Source organism: Erithacus rubecula, assembly GCF_903797595.1.
Source record: "Erithacus rubecula genome assembly, chromosome: 20".
Taxonomy (NCBI): domain Eukaryota; kingdom Metazoa; phylum Chordata; class Aves; order Passeriformes; family Muscicapidae; genus Erithacus; species Erithacus rubecula.
Window position 1 is genome coordinate 2,070,567 of NC_136672.1, and position 19,013 is coordinate 2,089,579.

The 19,013-nt window shown below is 44.2% G+C and overlaps 1 protein-coding gene and 2 long non-coding RNA genes across 5 annotated transcripts in view; 1 reads left to right on the forward strand and 2 right to left on the reverse strand.

Moving 5' to 3' along the window:
• LOC306810509 overlaps positions 1-5,407 on the reverse strand; it is a 23,396-nt gene extending 17,989 nt beyond the window's left edge. The window contains exons 1-2 of the long non-coding RNA XR_013776472.1: positions 4,106-5,407; positions 3,898-4,010 (exon numbers count right to left, since the gene is read on the reverse strand). This is a non-coding gene — a long non-coding RNA (uncharacterized lncRNA). The remainder of the gene's footprint in view (positions 1-3,897; positions 4,011-4,105) is intronic.
• A 45-nt stretch (positions 5,408-5,452) lies between these two features.
• On the reverse strand, positions 5,453-18,906 carry LOC306810507. Of its 3 annotated transcripts, none has more exons than XR_013776468.1 (3): positions 18,764-18,906; positions 17,729-17,908; positions 5,453-6,287 (listed from the first exon to the last, which is right to left on the reverse strand). It is a non-coding gene; the product is annotated as an uncharacterized lncRNA (long non-coding RNA). The 3 variants fall into 3 exon arrangements; XR_013776469.1 differs by lacking the exon at positions 5,453-6,287 and adding an exon at positions 11,319-11,448; XR_013776470.1 differs by lacking the exon at positions 5,453-6,287 and adding an exon at positions 16,838-16,978.
• Positions 11,016-19,013, forward strand: part of LOC306810474 (myosin heavy chain, skeletal muscle, adult-like) — a 42,765-nt gene continuing 34,767 nt past the window's right edge. Inside the window, exons 1-4 of the mRNA XM_079323132.1 lie at positions 11,016-11,462; positions 11,762-11,905; positions 11,997-12,153; positions 12,704-12,731. Coding sequence (XP_079179258.1) covers positions 11,256-11,462; positions 11,762-11,905; positions 11,997-12,153; positions 12,704-12,731 — 536 coding nt within the window. The 5' untranslated portion in view covers positions 11,016-11,255. The remainder of the gene's footprint in view (positions 11,463-11,761; positions 11,906-11,996; positions 12,154-12,703; positions 12,732-19,013) is intronic.

Here is a 19,013-nt window from a genome sequence, read left to right on the forward strand (position 1 = left end):
GCTTTAGCAGGATAATCCCTACCTTCACTGCACCAGCTCCTTTCTGCTGGCAGTGCAGCTCTTGCCCATTTCATGAAGTGCAGTTCACTTTGGTTTGTGCTGGCTCTGACTCATGACAGGGTTGGCTGAATGGCAGGTGCCAGAGCCTGGCTTTCCCAACCAGCACCTGCAGTCCCCAAGCTGACTCTATCCAGGACTATGGTGCTTGTGTTGGCATAACACATCGTGCACGTAGGTCTGGCTGGTTTGGAGGGGAGGATCCTGAGAGCACAAGGGCAGGTTTGGGTTTGCCTGCAGAGAGCAATGGAGCTCTGTGGAAAGACTGCACTGACAATTGCATACAGTAAGAAATAAAACAGATCAAAAGAAATGCATGGCCATGGGGCACAGATCCTCACAGCTTGAGTTTCTGCAGAGAAGCTTGGCCTGTGCTGAGCCATGACAGTCCAGGGCAGCAGGAGATGAGCACTGCAGTGCTGGGGATCTTCAGAGAAGCACACAGCCCTGTCCAACAGCCCACTCACAGCCTGCCACACCATAGACCACTGGTTCACACAAGCTGATCCACAGGAACCTGAACCACAGCATATGGCACCAAATGGGGGTAAAAGACTGACTTTATCAACAGTCTGACCTTGAAGTGAGCAGCCAAGGGTGGACTTGAGTGCACAGTGCCCACACCCATTGTAATGTGGTCTGACAGACACAGGGGATGCCCAACAAGCACAGAGGTGCTGGCAAAGCCAGACTTAGGAGTGTGACTTATTAGACTGCTGGAAAAAGAACTTGACCATGCATGAGGAGCTGTGGCACTTGTCTGCTAGCTAAATTGATGGAGTCTGCCTGCAGCAGTGCTTGATGTGCATGGGAATGGCCTGCAAGGCTGTGACTGTGCCAAGTGGCCTTCTTCCAGGAGCTAGTATGAGACTGACCCCCAAGGGTGTGAGAGTGCGTTTAATGGCAGCACTTTATAAGCTACCCAATACACACACAGTCCACTGACCACTTGTTCCTGTCTGCTAACACTGCTGGTGTGCATGACTCCTGCTGAATATGGAGTCACAAGGGAGACCAGCTTGGCTGGGTAATCCAGCCAGAAAACTCTTCTGGGGAAGTGGTGATCGTTCCTCTGACAGTTTAAAGTGCAACTTTTCACAAAGCAAGTAAATTAAACAAAAATATATGAGACATTAAAAAACTGGAAAGAAAGAAATCCACACCAGAAAGGGGATATTAAAAGGATAGGAATAAGTTGTGGAAGGAATTTGTGATGGCTGGGAAGAGGAAAACAGACCTCTTAGATATTCCTGGTGCTGAAGAACCACTCAGAATTTGAGAGCTTGAGGTAGAAAGAAGTAAATACCCTCCTGGATGCAAAGGATTTTGGTGCACACCCTCAGACAGGACCTGCCCTGGGTACAGCTGGGCACTGCTGATGGCACTGAGAGCTGGCCCTGTCCCCCAGCAAACTCACAGCTCCCTCTGCCCTCTCCCGTGCTCCAAGACCACACCAAACTGCCCCTCAGCCTTCACAAGAGCCATTGTAGAGGAGGGGACAAGGCTGAAAGGAGCTTTGGAGGAGGCCCCTTGCAGGAGGATCAGCCCATCATGTGCCTCCTTTCATCCTCAATGTCAAAAGCCCAGAATAGCCCCGCTCTCCTAAGACTCCTGTGCGGGGTCGTGCCTGTTTGTGGGGATGATTTGCTTCCACAAATAGCGCCTGAAGACATTCCTGGGCGGGTAGGCTGCCTTCTATGTGGCACTGCAACGTGCTGCCCTGGAGGAGCTGGACACGTGTGCTGTGTCCCAAGGCAGCAGCTGCTATTCTTACCCAAAGAGACTCACTGCAGCACAGCTCCATTGCCAGCTGAAAGGTGAAAGATCAGAACGGGGCCCCAGCGTGCTCTCCCTGCTCAGAGCCTGAATGCAGAGCGCTCCCCTTTGGGGCCTGTGCAATGGCCCTGTGCCAGCCCTGCTCCATGGCCATTCCCTGCTGGGATGTGCTGTCCATGGGGAACACAGCAGCTGCCCAGGTACTTCCAGCACTCAGCTGGGGCTCCTTGAGGTGGATGGGGCAACCCTTCTCTCAAGGTTTACCCTTGCTGGATAAACCAACAAATTAATGTATTGCCTGTGGGCCCAGAAGGCCATTTTTGCTTTGCAGATCAGCAAGAAGCCCCAGTTCATGAAGCCCTTCCATGGTGAGGAAAGCAGATGCAGGGCTTGCTGCAGGAACAGCAGCACTGCAGAAAGTTCTGTCTCCTCTTTTAGTCAAGTGGAGCAGGAGCAGCCTGTTGAACATGTTGAGATCAAATAGAGCTGGACCCCAATGCATTAGGAGTGAGCAGCTGAACTTGATGCCACTCTTATTGCAGAAAAAACTTGGTAAGAGACAGTGTGGAAGACTAAGCACAGAACTGAGCTGGGGTTGAAACAGTGCTGGGGAGTTCAAAAAAGGTCTGGGAAGAGGAAAGCAAGATGGATGCGTTCAAGGTGATACGATGGCAGAGGATGTGGGGGTGGAAAGAATGACAACTCTGAACAGTTTGGGGACAAAAGGTCAGGAGAAATCTGAGGGGAACTGCTGGGAAACACTACAATGATAATCTGCAAACAACTAACTCATACCCTACCTCTGAAATTCTTTGTAAAGCTTAGTTCTGAAGAAATAATTTGCTGTATTTATTCTGTTGATTCATTACTGCTAGGAAGGTACAAGGCTCTTCACTCATGCCCAGGCATGGTGCTGAGCAGAGCTGTCTGCACTGCAGAGAACAAATGCTCAGGCAGCATTTCCCAAACCTGGGAACACAAGCTGTACTGGGGGGACAGAGAGAAAATCCAGACCTTCGCAGAGGGCTGAAGAATTCAGGAGCTACTCACAGGAAGAACCTGGAAGCCCCCAGCAGAGCCAGACCTCAGCCCCCAGGCAGCTCAGGTTGGGGTCCAGCAGCCTCAGGAGCTGCTTTTCTCTCTGGCAGAGGGAAAGTGGGTGGGAGTGGTGCAGGGTGGTCCAAATTTTGAGCTGTGGCCCACCCCACAGGGACCTGGCTTGTCACTCTTTCAGAGCCCACCCTGTGGTATATGTTTTATGTGGGATCATCCAAGAAAAAAAACCCTGGAGTTGCTCTGCTTTGCACAACCGATTTGCCCTTCAGGAGCAGCAGGGATTTGTATCCTTCCCTTGGCACATGAGGTGAATGCAGAGAGCAATAAAAGAAATATTTAGCCTGACCCACAAGGGAATCTGTCTTCCAATGTAAAATAATGAAACCCTTCATAAATTTTCTATGGATTCAAAAGGAACTTTTCTGCAAGAACAAGTTAGTTTAGAAATGCCACTAGAAAATTCTGCTGTGTATCCTGTTGTCAACTTCACTACAGTGAGTGTCACTCAGACAATTCTGTGGTAATCCACTGGGTCGTCTTAATCTTGAAAAGCCTAATTTTTAAAGTGAGCTGATTTATAGAAATTCCATACCAGTTTATTTCCATTTACAGCACTGAAATCTGCCCAGAAGTAGGATTTGTGCATCTGTCCCAAATGAGTGCCAACTGAGGAAGACACCACCTCATTGCTGTCTTTTTTAGGATACAGTTGCTGCTTGTGCTAATATTATGCACCTAATCCTAGTTCTCCTTCCCTCCCCCTTTTGCCACTTGGCGTCTTTTGACTTTGTCTTACCCGGAGGCGTCTTAGCCTGCCCACCCCACTCCCCTGCCCTGTAACAGGAGCTCCTCAGCTGCTGTGGTGGGTGACAGAAAGGACATCCTGAATGTCACCTCCTAGGCCAGCTCTTCCGCTGGTGTTTGCAGGGAACATGAGGAGTCTGATTAACAGCACAACTGATCCTCAGTGGAGAGTTCTCACTCCCAAAGGAAAGTTTGCTGCTTTACCTGTCTCCCCACTGCTGTGTGAGCTGGGCTGGGCCACTCTTGAGTCTCATCTATTGTCATTGAGAGGAGCCCAATTTCAGAAGCATGCCCAAGCACAGCTGCTTGTCTGTTCCCTGTGTGACATTGTGTTAAGAGAGTTGATAACACAGCAAATGTGTGTGTAAACAATGAACAGATGTGTGTAGACTGTATGTTATGGAATACCTACTACAGTTTATGGGGTCTGGGCACCAGTCATTATCATTCCTGTATTGTTATCTCCACATTGTTTTCCATTACAATCTTATGTTGAACACCTTTCCATACACTCTCAGTTAATAACTTCCTTGCACAGACATTAATGGGTTTGGATGGGGGCTTAAATTGAACAAACCTCTCCTCTCCAAGAAAAGTAGTAAGAAAAGTTCATTTGGTTGAAGTAGGGCAGAGTAATCACCAGTAGTGACCCACTGCATGCAGGACTGACTTCCCTTCACCTTATCTGTGATGTGTGCTCAGAGGAGCAGCATAATTATGCAGATCCTGCTCATTCCTCCATGGCCCTGAGCCTATCTCAATCTCTTGTCAGGGTATCAGGGACCCCAATCACCAGAGAAGGAGCTGCAGTGACCTGTCTCCAGGCACAAAGAGACATCTCTGTCTGTGTAGGTTCCAAAGCTGCTCTCCAGGCCCTGGACACACAGCAGGAGGTTTCCTACAGGAGCAGAAGCTGAGCAGCTCTGAGCCCTCTCCAGCCTCTCAGGGCTCTCTAGCAGAGTGTGCAAGGCGATCCCTGATATCCCCTGATATCCCAGGATATCTGCTCTGTCCCATGACCATTACAGCCTCCACGTGGGGGTACAAATAGGTCACTGAGACCTGAGAAGGCCAAAGGCTTCTTAGGCTTCATATAGAGTTAGAAGGAATGTGCTTGTGCTTCTGTCTCCTATTACTGACAGGGACACACAGAACACATTGCTGTTTTCAGTACGTTTCCCATATGTAAGTTACATGATTTTTTGTTCCATTCACATGACATTTTTCACTATCCTGAGGTGTTTTTTTCCCCTAGAAGGCATCACCACCTGGGTGGAATGTCATGCAGAGGTTGGGTGTCTGGGGAGAGTGGAATGATGACAAATGCGTTGGATGTGAGAGTCTGCTTGTTCCTTTGGACTCACCCAGTACAGCCATTCAGAGAATCACACAAATCACAGAAGGGTTTGGGTTGAAGAGACCTTTAAATCTCACCTAATCCAATCTCCCTGACATGGGCAGGGAGGTCATGCAATCTTATTTCCTTCAATGTTATGTAATTGTCAGAAGTAACCCACAGAGGTGATGTTAGTGCTAAACACATTTCTGAAAAATCATACCTGGCAACTCAGAATGAAAAAAAAAAAGTTTCAACCACACCCCTAAATTCCTGTGATGGACCTGGAGAAATGCTTACCAGCATACAGCTACCACTGAGAATATGTCCAGCCTGTGGTAATGAGAAGAATCTCCTGTACTCTGCCTGTCCTGCTGCTCCTCACCTGGCAGATCTCCTTCCAGATGTGATGAGGGCATCACAGCATTCTGTTGCCCCAGTGAGCTCCACAATGTCTGACTCTGTCTGTGGGTCATGCTGCTCTTCAGGGACTGAAAGCAACCAAAGCCAGCTGCTGCTGCTGCTGAGGACATCTCAGCCAATGTTCATGAGAAGCAGTTATGGATTTGGTGTTCTGGAAGAATATGCTTTGGCAAGTGGCATTGGATTACCTGTCTGTTAATGGAATGAAATGAAATCAAAGATTTCACTGATGGCCACGGCTTCAGCTGCACGGGAGTGGCCACCTGTACATGTCCCCAGCCAGAGGGGACACCTGGATATGTCCCCAGCCAGAATGACCATCTTGGAGGGCCATCTGTCTCAGGGAATCACAGATTATATAGCCTGAAAATAGCTCCCAGAGGTAAAGACTACAATTTCTTTTCCAACTGCAAAACCTCTGTCCATACAGGCCATGCTTGTGTTTCCAGTCCATGAGCTTGATGAGTCCGGACAGGCAGGAGGGGGAGGTTCCAGTGGCCAACACACAGCACCTGCAGCAACTTCCCCTTGCCCTCCCCAGCCTGGCTGCTGCCTGGGTAAAAAGCTCCTTCTCACTCCTTCTCTCAGTTAACTGCTGGGGTGGGTAGCACAAAATACCCATCTTAGGCCCTGGCAGAAAGGAGCAGCTGTCTGATCACTGTCTCAAGAAGGATCTATTTTCAGCACGACTGAATCCTTTCTCCTCCATGGGGAATGTGCACCTTGAGGACACTGCATTACTGTGCAGCACAGTCTGTATCCAGAGATGGCTTCCAGCCTGCCTCCTCCCATTTATCTCTGCTGTGGTTTGCTTCTGGTCCCGGTGAATTTCATCCTGCAGAGGTGGAAATAGAAGTGACAGAATATTAATCGTTCCCAGGAAACATTGCTCCTTTTTTCCTTTTATTTTGTAATTTTTTTTTTTTTTTTTTTGCTTAGAGGTGCACTTCTTTTGAGATCTAGAGAGTGAACTACAGTGAAATAAGCAGATGCTCAGTAGCTTAGACTGCTTTCCAGGGGTGCTTATGAGACTGACCAAACACTTCACTTTTCATGAGCTTTATGTCATACATTACAACATGGAGTGCTGGGTTATTTGCTCAATCTTTTTTTTTTTTTTTTTGCATTTGCTCCTGTCTCCTCTTCCAGCCTCCATAAACATAGTGTCTTTCCCCTGTAGACATTGCCTGAGAATTCATTTACTACCTGTATTTACAGTGCTTGCTCTTACAGCTGCCATTGCTTTAGCTCTAATTTTCATCAAAAAGATACTTGAAAACAGCAACTCAAAATACTGAAACAGAAGTTCTTGTTTTCTACGTCCTATTTTGTTAATGCAAATGAGCAAAAAAAGAAACGGGGGTGAATTTAGAGCTTTCAAGTGAAAGTAGTTGATGTTTTAACATTTTATCTCGTTTTTATAGCATAATTATCAATACAGATAAATATGGCAGTAAGATTTGAGCCTCTGTGATTCTACAATTGCTGAGGCCCATTAAACATTAAGTGTTTTTTGTGTTAAGGACAGTGTGCAGCTGAGTACTGGTGAGGCAAAACCCTGAGGTCCATCTGGGACCCAATAAGCAAGCACAAAGCCTTGAACCTGGAGAGGAGGAAGCCCAGGCACCAGTACATGCTGGGTGCTGAGCAGGTGAAAAGCAACTCTGGTGAAAAACAACCTGGGGGTTCTTGGGGACAGCAAGTTGAACATGAGCCAACAATGTGTCCTTCCTGTGAGGAAGGTGAATAGTGCTGCATTAGGAGGAGTGTTGCAGCAGGTTGAGGGAGGTGATCCTTGCTCTTAATTCAGCACTGAGGCCACATGTAGAGTGATGTCCAGTGCTGGGCTCACCAGTATAAGAGAGATACAGAGCTACTGGAGAGGTTCCAGAAAAGGGCCAGTAAGATGAATGAGAGGCTGGAGCATCCCTCTCCTAAGGGAAGGCTGAAAGAGAAGAGACTGTTCAGGTGAATCATATCCATGGATATAAATACCTGGAGGTGCACAGAGGATGGACCCAGGCCCTTTTTAGTGGTGCCTAGTGACAGTAGGCAATGGGCACAATCTGACACACAGATTTTCATCCTGCGAAAATCTGGGAAGACTTTTTACTGTAAGAGTGACTGAGCACTGGCACAAGTTTCCCAGAGCTATTGTGAAATCTCCATACTTGGAGATATTAAAAAACCATCTGGATTAAAGAATCCCTTTCATTGCTGTGTTGTACTTCACAACCTTCTTCTGAGATCTGGACCATTTTTCAAAAAAAGGTTTTATGTTCTGGGGACCTACTGACACTAAATTCAATCCCCAAACCACTGGTGAGTGTGAATACCTGGAGACACCTCAACTCACTGATTGCTTCCCATTCAAACCAGACTTCCCTCAGCTGCTGCCACACCTGGCTGTGTGCCTCACTCCTGCCTCTTGCACAGCTGGATCCACATCCTGCACAGCACAACAGCAAAAACCCAGAAGAGCTCTCTGAGAAGAATGGCTTTGTTGTTGGCTACTGGAAAGGCAAGGTCCCCAAAGTCAGGTGATCTAGCCCTGCACTCTCAGCTATAGAATCATAGAATCATGGCTCTAGGTGGGGTGGGGTGTGGGGAAGTGCACTACCTCACCAGGGCAGGGTCTGACCTGCCCTTCCCCATACACATGCTTCCCATAATATCTCAGGACATTGATCTTTCCAGCCTCTCACATCTGGTTATAGGAAAGTCCTGGTTAGCCAGAACTGATGATAAATGATGGAGAATGGCTGGGTAAATTCTTCCCTTCTTCTTCTCAGTGGCCTCAGGTGAATCCTGTCTGGCCTCACAGACTTGTGAGTGCCTAAGCTCAGCAGGTCACTGACTAATTCCTCCTGGATTGCAGGGAGTCCATTCTGCAGCTCTACCTGACTAACAGCTTAAGGAGCTGGTTGCTTTGAGGATAACCACTCTTTCTGTTGATGACTGAGGCAAAGAAGGTGTTAAGTACCTCAGCCTAAATCTGACAGCATTTAAATACGCTCACATGACTGTGCTCTATTCCTAAAACAAGACCAGTGTCTCTCCAGCCCCACCAGTAAATCCCCTTCCCCTCTCTCCATCAGCATTGTCCAGGCATGTCTGCCTCCCCCAGTGCTCTGGTGTACCCATGGTGTTTTGGACTAAGTGTGCAAGATATTTGTAATGAAATGAAAGTGCTGGACTGAAGATATATCAGGTAGAGAACATCTGGGACTGCATGCTGACATGATGAGTTTGTGCATACATCAAATTATTTTATAGGTATTGCTGAAAAGAGGAGTTTTCTACCATTTGTAAGTAGGTGTGCTGGTTTCAGTTGGAAAGCATTTAAAATCAGTTATTCTTCCTAGGGTTACAGGCATTAGTTAAGGATAAATTAAGTTGCCAGCAAAAGCAGGGAGCATCTTGCTCACTGGCACTAACCTGCAAGTCAGGAATCTCAGCAGATATAACCCATCACAGGGCACAGGGTTCACAAGAACAGTTTTTAGAGAATGTCCCACTTATTTGCAATCTGAAGTGTATGCAAAGAGGCACACAGGCACATACCTCTGTATGTGTGTGTGCACTCTTCCTGATACCCCTAAAGCTGCCTCACATCTGTCAGAGCCATTAACCTAAAAGCCCCATTAGAAGCCAGCCTCTCCCTGCTGCAGTGTTTGGCTGATCACCGTGCTGTGCCTGTCACCCTCCTCATCTCTTATACATCTGCACTTCTGCTTTCAAGGTTAAACCAACAAAACTGCCAGAAGGTTTTAATATTCTAATTTATCTTTTAACATCCTATTTTATCTATTGTACTACTGGGATAGCTGCAGCACAGACATACCAAGCAATCCATCCCAGGTTGTGCAATGAGTCGGTGGGAAAGCCAGCAATAAAATCCATAAGTCCTGAATCCAAGTTCTTTAAGTGCTTTGACTAGTCCAGATTCTCTCCTTAACACCCTTGGAAGATTGTTTATAGGAGATGTATTCATATAGCCACTAAGACATCAAAATTTTCTAATTATATCTAGTCATGTCAAATGACAATTATGCCCTTAGTTCAGTTTGCCAGACAATGCTTTACCAAAGAGGGTTTGCCAAAATATTTTTGACCGAAGAAAGAGTAGGCATCTGTAGCATCTGCAGGAGATCGTATAAAACGTCCCTGCACCACGTCTGCCCTGGCTCCACAGAAAGCTCCAAGGTAAGAGGATGGGGTCTGCAGGCTGGCAGCAAGGGGATGGCAGCCTCATGTGCCTCCACATTCCTGCTGCCTCCCGTGCTCCTGCCCAGCAGGGAACTCCATTATAAATCTGTTTTCAAGGCACCTGCATATTTTGACTTTTGATTTCTGTGCAGCAGCAATTTGGGAACTGTCATTTCTGTTTTACAGTTCTGACCAGCTGCCAGCCCACACGCCACACAACTGGTGTCACAAGAGGTAAGAAGCTGATTTACTGATTCTTAGGGGCAGAGACAGATCCTTTGGGTGGGATGTCAGGAAGGTTCACTGGTTCACCCTATATGCAAACCTGGAGGGATTGCAGTAGAAAGTGGTGAGGATGCCCAAGGCTGTGTTTGAAGCTTCTGGGCACTGATGACAGAACAGAAAATCCCCAAGGAGATATTCTTCACTTCTGCTTAATTGACCTTACATAAATCAAGGTGTGCTGCCTTCCCATCTTTTCTACAGCAGGAACAGAATGGGACCAGATAAGCACAACAGGAAAAAATGCAAAATCCTGTATTCTGCTTAAGAAAAGATTAATTATAAAATCATGTGAACATACAGACCTTCTAACCATCTTTGCAGAGTGTCAGAATCCTCAGCTTTCTTAGATATAAATTTTATTATTCCAGACAAGAAATATATTTATTATTGAAATGATAAAGCTGAATTCTCAGCTTTTTTAAATGTCCATTTGCTTATTAAAAAAAAAATTGTATTTATTACCTAAAGAATAAAGAGGAAATAAATTTTACTAAAATAGCTAGAGGATTTTCAAGTGCAATTGGCTAAATTTAGGTACCCTAGATGTTTAATAAATCACTGGAAGAAACACTTTTTAAAAAAAACTTTTGAGAATTCGTGTGTTCATAGATTTTTAAAGTAAGTATTTATTTGAGACCTTATAGCCTTGGAAATTCCAATTTCAATGATCGAATTTTATTTCACCTAAGTCAGAACTTTAGGGCTGAAATTATTTAGATGAAGGGGGACAAATGCATAGGGCAAATTAATTGTGGCAGAATATTAAAATGTCACAAAGCCACAAAGCTTGCACTTTTTTTTTTTTTTTTTTTTTTTTTTTAGTGAAGAATTTCATTAGCAAAATTTATTAATTATCCACTACCTTGCCACTAAAATTAAATATGTAAATGTCCAACAGATTCATTATTTTCCCAGACTATAGGTCACTGACAATACAGTTTATCAGTAGTTTTATTTCACTGTTCATCCTTGTAACAATTTCTTCTATTCCCATTCCTAATAACGATGTCTTAGTGAAACTTGTTCAACAAATTCACTCTTGTCTTACAGGGACAGTATTCTTAAAACACTAAATCCACAGTATTGAAAAGGTCATCAATGAACATTTGAAGACCTAGACAATACCCATGAAAGCATTTTATTTTGACATAAAATTAAGTTTCTAGTTATCTTATGTTAAAATACCGTCAGTGTGAAGAGACACCAAGGCACAGGATAAAATTTTCCCAAATCTTACAGAATAAATAATCAGTACCATTTCTTTTCTCCTCAGAGTCATCTGCTGAGTCATCCACAGTGAAGTACAGCCATGGCCTCTGGAGATGCAGAGATGGCTGTTTTTGGGGAGGCAGCTCCTTACCTCCGAAAATCAGAAAAGGAGAGAATTGCAGCCCAGAACAAACCTTTTGATGCCAAATCATCTGTCTTTGTGGTTCATCCCAAAGAATCTTTTGTGAAAGGGACAATCACGAGCAGAGAATCAGGCAAGGTCACTGTCAAGACTGAAGGGGGAGAGGTGAGTGAAAAATAAAGCTGAAGAAATGGTTGGATATTAGGAAAAAGGTTTTCATGGAAAGAGTGATAAAAGTATTGGAATGGTCTGCCCAGGGAGGTGGTAGAGTCACCATCCCTGGATGTGTTTAAAAAAAGACTGGATATGGCACTTGGTGCCATGGTCTAGTTGAGATGTTAAGGAAGAAGTTGGATTTGATGATCTTAAAGGTCTCTTCCAACCTGGTGATTTTGTGATTCTGTGATTTACATCCCTCACTGGGTTCTTAGCTGACATATGAAGATCTTTTGTTTTCTTGGCAGACCCTGACTGTGAAAGAAGATCAAATCTTCTCCATGAACCCTCCCAAGTATGACAAAATCGAGGACATGGCCATGATGACCCACCTCCACGAACCCGCTGTGCTGTACAACCTCAAAGAGCGTTACGCAGCCTGGATGATCTACGTAAGTGGCAGCAGCAGCTTCCTTTGGGCAGCCTCAGGAGCTGCTGGGCCAGGCTCAGGGGAAGCCAACGTGCTGTGTCCCTTCCTCACAGACCTACTCGGGTCTCTTCTGCGTCACTGTCAACCCCTACAAGTGGCTGCCGGTGTACAACCCCGAGGTGGTGTTGGCCTACCGAGGCAAGAAGCGCCAGGAGGCCCCTCCACACATCTTCTCCATCTCTGACAACGCCTATCAGTTCATGCTGACTGGTGAGTGTTTGATCACTCTCCCAGCAATCTAACCAAAAAAGTCCTGCTGATCTCACTGGAGCATGTGACTAGCCAGCTGGAGCCACCAGGGAGCATGACTGTGAATTTGGTCGATTTATATAGCAAACAATTTCAAGCTAAACTGACCTAGAAGCATTCAAGAACTTACCATAGTAAATTATTTGTACTTTATTGTACAAAATTCTACACTTTCCTACTGCATAAATAGTACTTGACTTTGTTTTCTACATTTTTCATTGATAAGAATTTTTTCTTCTATTTTGTACATGGTTAGGTACTTCGGTTTCATTTCTTGAGGAAAATTGTGTGAAGGACAAGTGATACACAGCTTGTCTCAGGTCCAGATGCCTTTGACTGTTCAATATATCCATTTGGGCTTATGCTTAATACTGCAGGGACATAGAAGTAAATTGGGTATTTTTGGAATTTCGGAAGAATCCCCAATTTTGGTTTGCAGTTTTACTTCTCATTCCGCTTAGCATTACCCAGGTCAGCTGCTGACACACCTTTCATTGTTCCACTTTCACAGATCGGGAGAACCAGTCCATCCTGATCACGTACGTACACCCCCTGCGCGGGTCCCTGCGGGGCTGCCCGGGGCCAGGGCACCTCCTGCCTGACCACGCACCCTCTGCTTCTCTCTTGCCTTTGGCAGCGGAGAATCCGGGCCGGGAAGACTGTCAACACAAAGCGTGTCATCCAGTACTTTGCAACAATTGCAGCCAGTGGAGAGAAAAAGAAGGAGGAGAAGTCATCAGGCAAAATGCAGGTGAGTGAGGAAGAACAGGCTGAACGCTTGGCCTGTCATTGTCCTGCCAACTAAACACAGTCACTGAATAATTGCTCTGCAGGGAACGCTTGAGGATCAAATCATCAGCGCCAACCCACTGCTGGAGGCCTTTGGAAACGCCAAGACCGTGAGGAATGACAACTCCTCACGCTTTGTGAGTTGTTTCTTGCTTTGCATAAAATTTCTCTCCCTCATGGCATCACAAATGATGCCTGAACAGTTCTTCATGCAAAGGAGATGTCAGCAGAACACATCCAGGCTGACCTGCTGCTGCTTCTGCTTAACAGGGCAAATTCATCAGAATCCACTTTGGGGCCACAGGCAAACTGGCTTCTGCTGACATTGAAACTTGTAAGAGATTCTCCTGGACTGTTCCCATCATTTCCCAAATTCCCACATCCATGTACATTCCCACAAGTGCCTAACTCTTTCTACCTTCCTGGGCAGACCTGCTGGAGAAGTCCAGAGTCACTTTCCAGCTCAAGGCGGAAAGGAGCTACCACATCTTTTATCAGATCATGTCCAACAAGAAGCCAGAGCTGATCGGTAGGAGACATCATTGAGCTTTTGAGAGGAAAATCTCTGAGCAACATTTAACTATATTACATGATTATTTAAATTTAACCCATGAATACATTTGTTTTCAGAAATGCTCCTCATTACCACCAACCCATTTGACTTCCCTTTTGTGAGTCAAGGTGAGATCACTGTTCCCAGCATTGATGACAAGGAGGAGTTGATGGCGACAGATGTAAGTTATGCACAGAACTGGTGAACAGGCACAGGTCATACATCAGGTAACATGCAAATATTTCACTTTGCTCATTGTATTATCAGAGTGCCATCGACATCCTGGGCTTCACTGCAGATGAGAAAACAGCCATCTACAAGCTGACAGGGGCTGTCATGCACTATGGGAACCTGAAGTTCAAGCAGAAACCAAGAGAGGAGCAGGCAGAGCCTGAAGGCACAGAAGGTATTATGAAACTCACTAATTAACCCTCTGTAAGCCACTACATATGTGGAAGACAGCAAAAGTTGTTCAGTATTGGACTTTAGATCTCAAGGAAAACAATCATCCAGGAAAAAACAGCTACCCCTTTTCCTCAGTACATGGAGTTCCCTGCTCTCAGGATTTATATAACTTATGCTGTGAACAATTAGTACTTTAAACTGGTCTTCATACTCTTTCAAGAAGTCAGGAGTTATGGATGTTCTTTAATCATACCTTGGCTGGAATATTGCTTACAGTTGTGAAACAGCCCAGTGATTCACTTCTAACATGACAGGGAACCATGTTCCCATGTACCTTCACCTATCAGGTGCTCAGGAAAGTCAGCTGTGAGAGGTGTTATTTCATTCCTTTTTTTTGTTGGCACAGGACCCCTGTCTTCAGTTCTGTGAGCAATGTCTCCTCTTGTTAAAGGGCAGGTGGGGATCACCACTGGTAACAGGATGAAGTCCAACAAATTTTATTGAACAGCAGAAACAAAAGCTCAGAAAAGGCTGTAGGCTGTGAATCTGAAGGAGAACAGAGATGTTGTCTCTGTGTTCCACTCTGTTTTGTGGTTGTGATCACCTGAATGTAGATCACTATCTAACTGTTGTCACTGCAGCTCCTGAACTGTGTGTGTACTGCACACATTCAGACTAGCAAACTTGTTTTCAGTTTTGTGACAGGATGTTTTTGAAAACTTCATTACTTTCTGCATGCTGCAGTGAAGAATTTCAAACAGAAATTATTTTAGAAAAGCTCAATATGCATAATGGCAAGTGTGATGTTACAAAGATTCCCTCTACAAGCGTCTATCAAAGGTTTTCAAAGAACAGAAATCTGAACCCTTCAGCCTTTAGGGAATGCCCCAGAATTCAAAGACTATTGGACACAAAATTTTTCCTTTTTCCTCTGACTTTTCAGTTGCTGACAAGGCTGCCTACCTCATGGGTTTGAACTCAGCTGACATGCTCAAGGCCCTCTGCTACCCCCGAGTGAAGGTGGGGAATGAATACGTGACCAAGGGCCAAACAGCACAGCAGGTAAGAGACGTGACCTGTAACTATGTGTAGAACGAATATCCTTCTGATTCTCCTCTGCCCTGTATTGTAACTCCAGGGTTTTGGTTTTTTTTTTTTTTTCCTGTAGGTGCACAATGCTGTGGGTGCCCTGGCAAAGGCACTCTATGAGAGAATGTTCCTGTGGATGGTTGTTCGTATCAATGAGCAGCTGGACACGAAGCAGCCCAGGCAGTACTTCATTGGTGTCCTGGACATTGCTGGCTTTGAGATCTTTGATGTAAGTAAGATTTGGCAAGAGCTATTTGGAAGTGACAATATATTTTTAAAGAAAACATAATATCATCACATGATTATCGCTATTTGCCTTCTTTAAGTAAAAAAAAATTACCTTTCAAAGGACTTGTGCTATTTTAAGATGTGCAAAATCAAAGGTAAAAAATGGTCAAATCAAGAAAGTTAATTGTTCATATGATCACGGACAAGAGAGTATAAAAATATGTAATCATGATAGTCCTAAGCTTAGGATTTTTCTCCCTGTAACTTGGTCTCATTTTAAACAGGATATATAATTTATCTTTAAATTTTGTCAATGAAAAAAAATTCCTTGTGGACAATTAATTTGATAAATTTCTCTTTTTCATAATGTCATAAAATAGACTGAAGAAATGCATGGGAAGTCAAGTTAACTGCATTCCTTAATTTTAAAATATAAGATCTTGCAATTATTGCTGCATTTTCAAACATGCATCTTTCTAATTTTATTTTCAGTTTAACAGCTTTGAGCAGCTGTGCATCAACTTCACCAATGAGAAACTGCAACAGTTCTTCAACCACCACATGTTTGTGCTGGAGCAGGAGGAGTACAAGAAGGAGGGAATTGAATGGACATTCATTGACTTTGGGATGGACCTGGCTGCCTGCATTGAGCTCATTGAGAAGGTACCCTTCCTGTTCAGTCAGTTACATGCATGGAATCTCTGTAATTACTTGGTCTCATTTTCCAAAGGGATCTATGTTCATGTTTCTCTTGTGCTGGGTAGCTAAAAGCTGGAAAAGCACTCCAGATGTTTCTTCTCATAGCTGAGTAGAGGGGAAGGATCAATTCCCTCGAGCTGTTAGCAGCACAGTGTAGCTGAGGATGAGCTGGTGGCTTTGCTGCAATGGTGTTCTGTTGGCTCATGTTCAACTTGTCCAACACATCTGTGTGAGCACTGAGTTCCACTGAATAAGAAGCTAGCGCTCTGATTTTACAAAGCACATTGTCAACACACACAAAAAAAAAAAAAATATCATATTTCTTTTATGAGCAATTTTGTGCTAAAAAAGTAAATACCAGTGTGATCAATCACACTTTCTAGAAGAAAATGGAACAAAATAATAGTATTTTCTGATGTGTATCTCAGTGTATGCTCCATTACTGTGCCTAGGTGAAGGTCATTATTGACCCAAAAGCTAAATTACAATTGGTCTCCCTTGTGATTTCTCCCAGCCCATGGGCATCTTCTCCATCCTGGAAGAGGAGTGCATGTTCCCCAAGGCAACTGACACCTCTTTCAAGAACAAGCTCTATGACCAGCACCTGGGCAAGTCCAGCAACTTCCAAAAGCCAAAACCTACCAAAGGCAAGGCTGAAGCTCACTTCTCCCTGGTGCACTACGCTGGCACAGTGGACTACAACATCACTGGCTGGCTGGAGAAGAACAAGGACCCTCTGAATGAAACTGTCATTGGGCTGTACCAGAAATCATCTGTGAAGACCCTGGCTTTACTCTTTGCCAACTATGGTGGAGCAGATGCAGGTTGGTTCTTTGAATTCCATGTTTTCACTGATGTGCAACTTGCAGAAAAGAATCAAAAAAGAAAAAAAAAAAATTATTTATTTTCAATTTAGCCGAGGCAAGTGGTGGTGCTGGCAAGAAAGGTGCCAAGAAGAAGGGATCTTCCTTCCAGACTGTCTCGGCTCTTTTTCGGGTATAGTAGAGAAGTCACTATTTCTTCCTAAGACAAGGAGTAAACCCACCATTTACTATGACTAGTCTTGTTTAGGCTTGGTTCTGTTAAAACATTCTGAAGTTCTTGGGCAAAATTCTGCTAGGAAGAAATCCAATTAATCTACTCCTACTTCATTTCACTGAATGTACAGTTTTTCCATTTGTTTAAGGCTGGGATTCATCTCACCTTACACTACAAGATAAATGTATAATCTAGACATTGAAAACTCTGCTTGTTGGTTTCATCCCTTCTGCTTTCAGTAGGGAAAACACAAAGGTTCTATATAGTGTGCTCCATATGACCCAGCCTAAATGCCTATTGCAGAATGCTTCACACTGCCTCATAGGGGTACCACTTTATGTCTTTGGGTGCATCAAATGGAAGATGGATATCCTTTCAAATGAAGGCATTCCTCTAGAGTCAGTGAAATTAAAATTGTACGTTTAAGAGTACAGTCTTTCCTACACATTACTGAGAAGAACTTTATATACTAAGTTAATTATAGCAAAGAGCTGTGGAAAGTCAGAAAAACTGGTGCAGAGAGTTTGAATTCAGGGTTCTGCTAATTTTTGTATGTCATCTAATTTCAGAGGACTTGATGCTTACAGCAAAAATTACATTTGCTAATATCAGATTTTCTTAATGACTCTCCCAGGAGAATTTAAACAAGCTGATGACCAACCTGAGAAGCACCCACCCCCATTTTGTACGGTGCATCATTCCAAATGAAACTAAAACACCTGGTAAGAGACTTACACATATATTGAAGGTTTTCAGTGTGGTGCAGCTCTTCCCCACTGTGTTACAGAACATGGCATGTACTTGTGCTCTGCATTCCCAGGTGCCATGGAGCACGAGCTGGTGCTGCATCAGCTGCGCTGTAACGGCGTGCTGGAAGGGATCAGGATTTGCAGGAAAGGATTTCCCAACAGAGTCCTGTATGCAGATTTTAAACAGAGGTCAGACTACATCCTCTTACTGGATCACCTTGTTCATTTCAAATAGCTTTTGAAATCTATCTTTCCCCTCCTGAGCCTAAAGCCTTCTTTAAGTTTCAGTTTAGCAAGTGCTGTTTGTTCTTGCCAGTTCTTAAGACTCTTTCTTGCCATGTACCTGCCAACTGGTCTCAACAACAGACTTCTTCATATTCAGAGAATCAATTAGGTTGGAAAAGACCCTTAGCATCCTGGAGTTCAAAGCAAGTCCTTCCATTTTCTTCCTCAGATACAAAGTATTAAATGCCAGTGCTATCCCAGAGGGACAGTTCATTGACAGCAAGAAGGCTTGTGAGAAACTACTTGGATCAATTGATATAGACCATACTCAATACAAATTTGGTCACACTAAGGTAAAAGATCTGTTTGCTTCAAGTGCTATGTGGTTTTGATTTGCATGGCTTGATACTGACACTCAGATACTCCATATAGTGCTTGAAATGATCCAATAGGGTATAATAAATAGTATAAAATAAATCAATCAGATTCTTAATCACTCAACACACAAATAAACTGAAATTCATGGTCATAGGATGATTTAATTAAGGGTTAATCAAGTTCCTAATTTAAGACAAAGTTGTAGAATAAAAGAATCAAGAGCGAATAAAAATAAAAGAAAAATATCAGGCTATTATAGTTCCTCAACTGCAAGTAACCAGAAGCTTGGAGTTACAAAAGACTGTCCGCCACTACATATATTCTTTGTGGTTTTGCTCTTAACTTCCATAGAGTTTGTTATGGGGTATCAGGTTACGTTAAACAAGTACAGACAATGCACCTGTTTCCATGTTCTTACCTCAGGTGTTCTTCAAAGCTGGGCTGGTGGGCCTCTTGGAAGAGATGAGGGATGAGAAGCTGGCACAGCTCATCACCCGCACCCAGGCCAGATGCAGGGGATTCCTGATGAGAGTGGAGTACCAGAGAATGGTGGAGAGGAGGTAGACTTTTCTTCAAATCAGGTTCACTGTATTTGGCTTATTGTGTCATCATGGTGTAAATATTGAATATTATTTCTACTTATCTTTCAGGGAATCTATTTTCTGCAT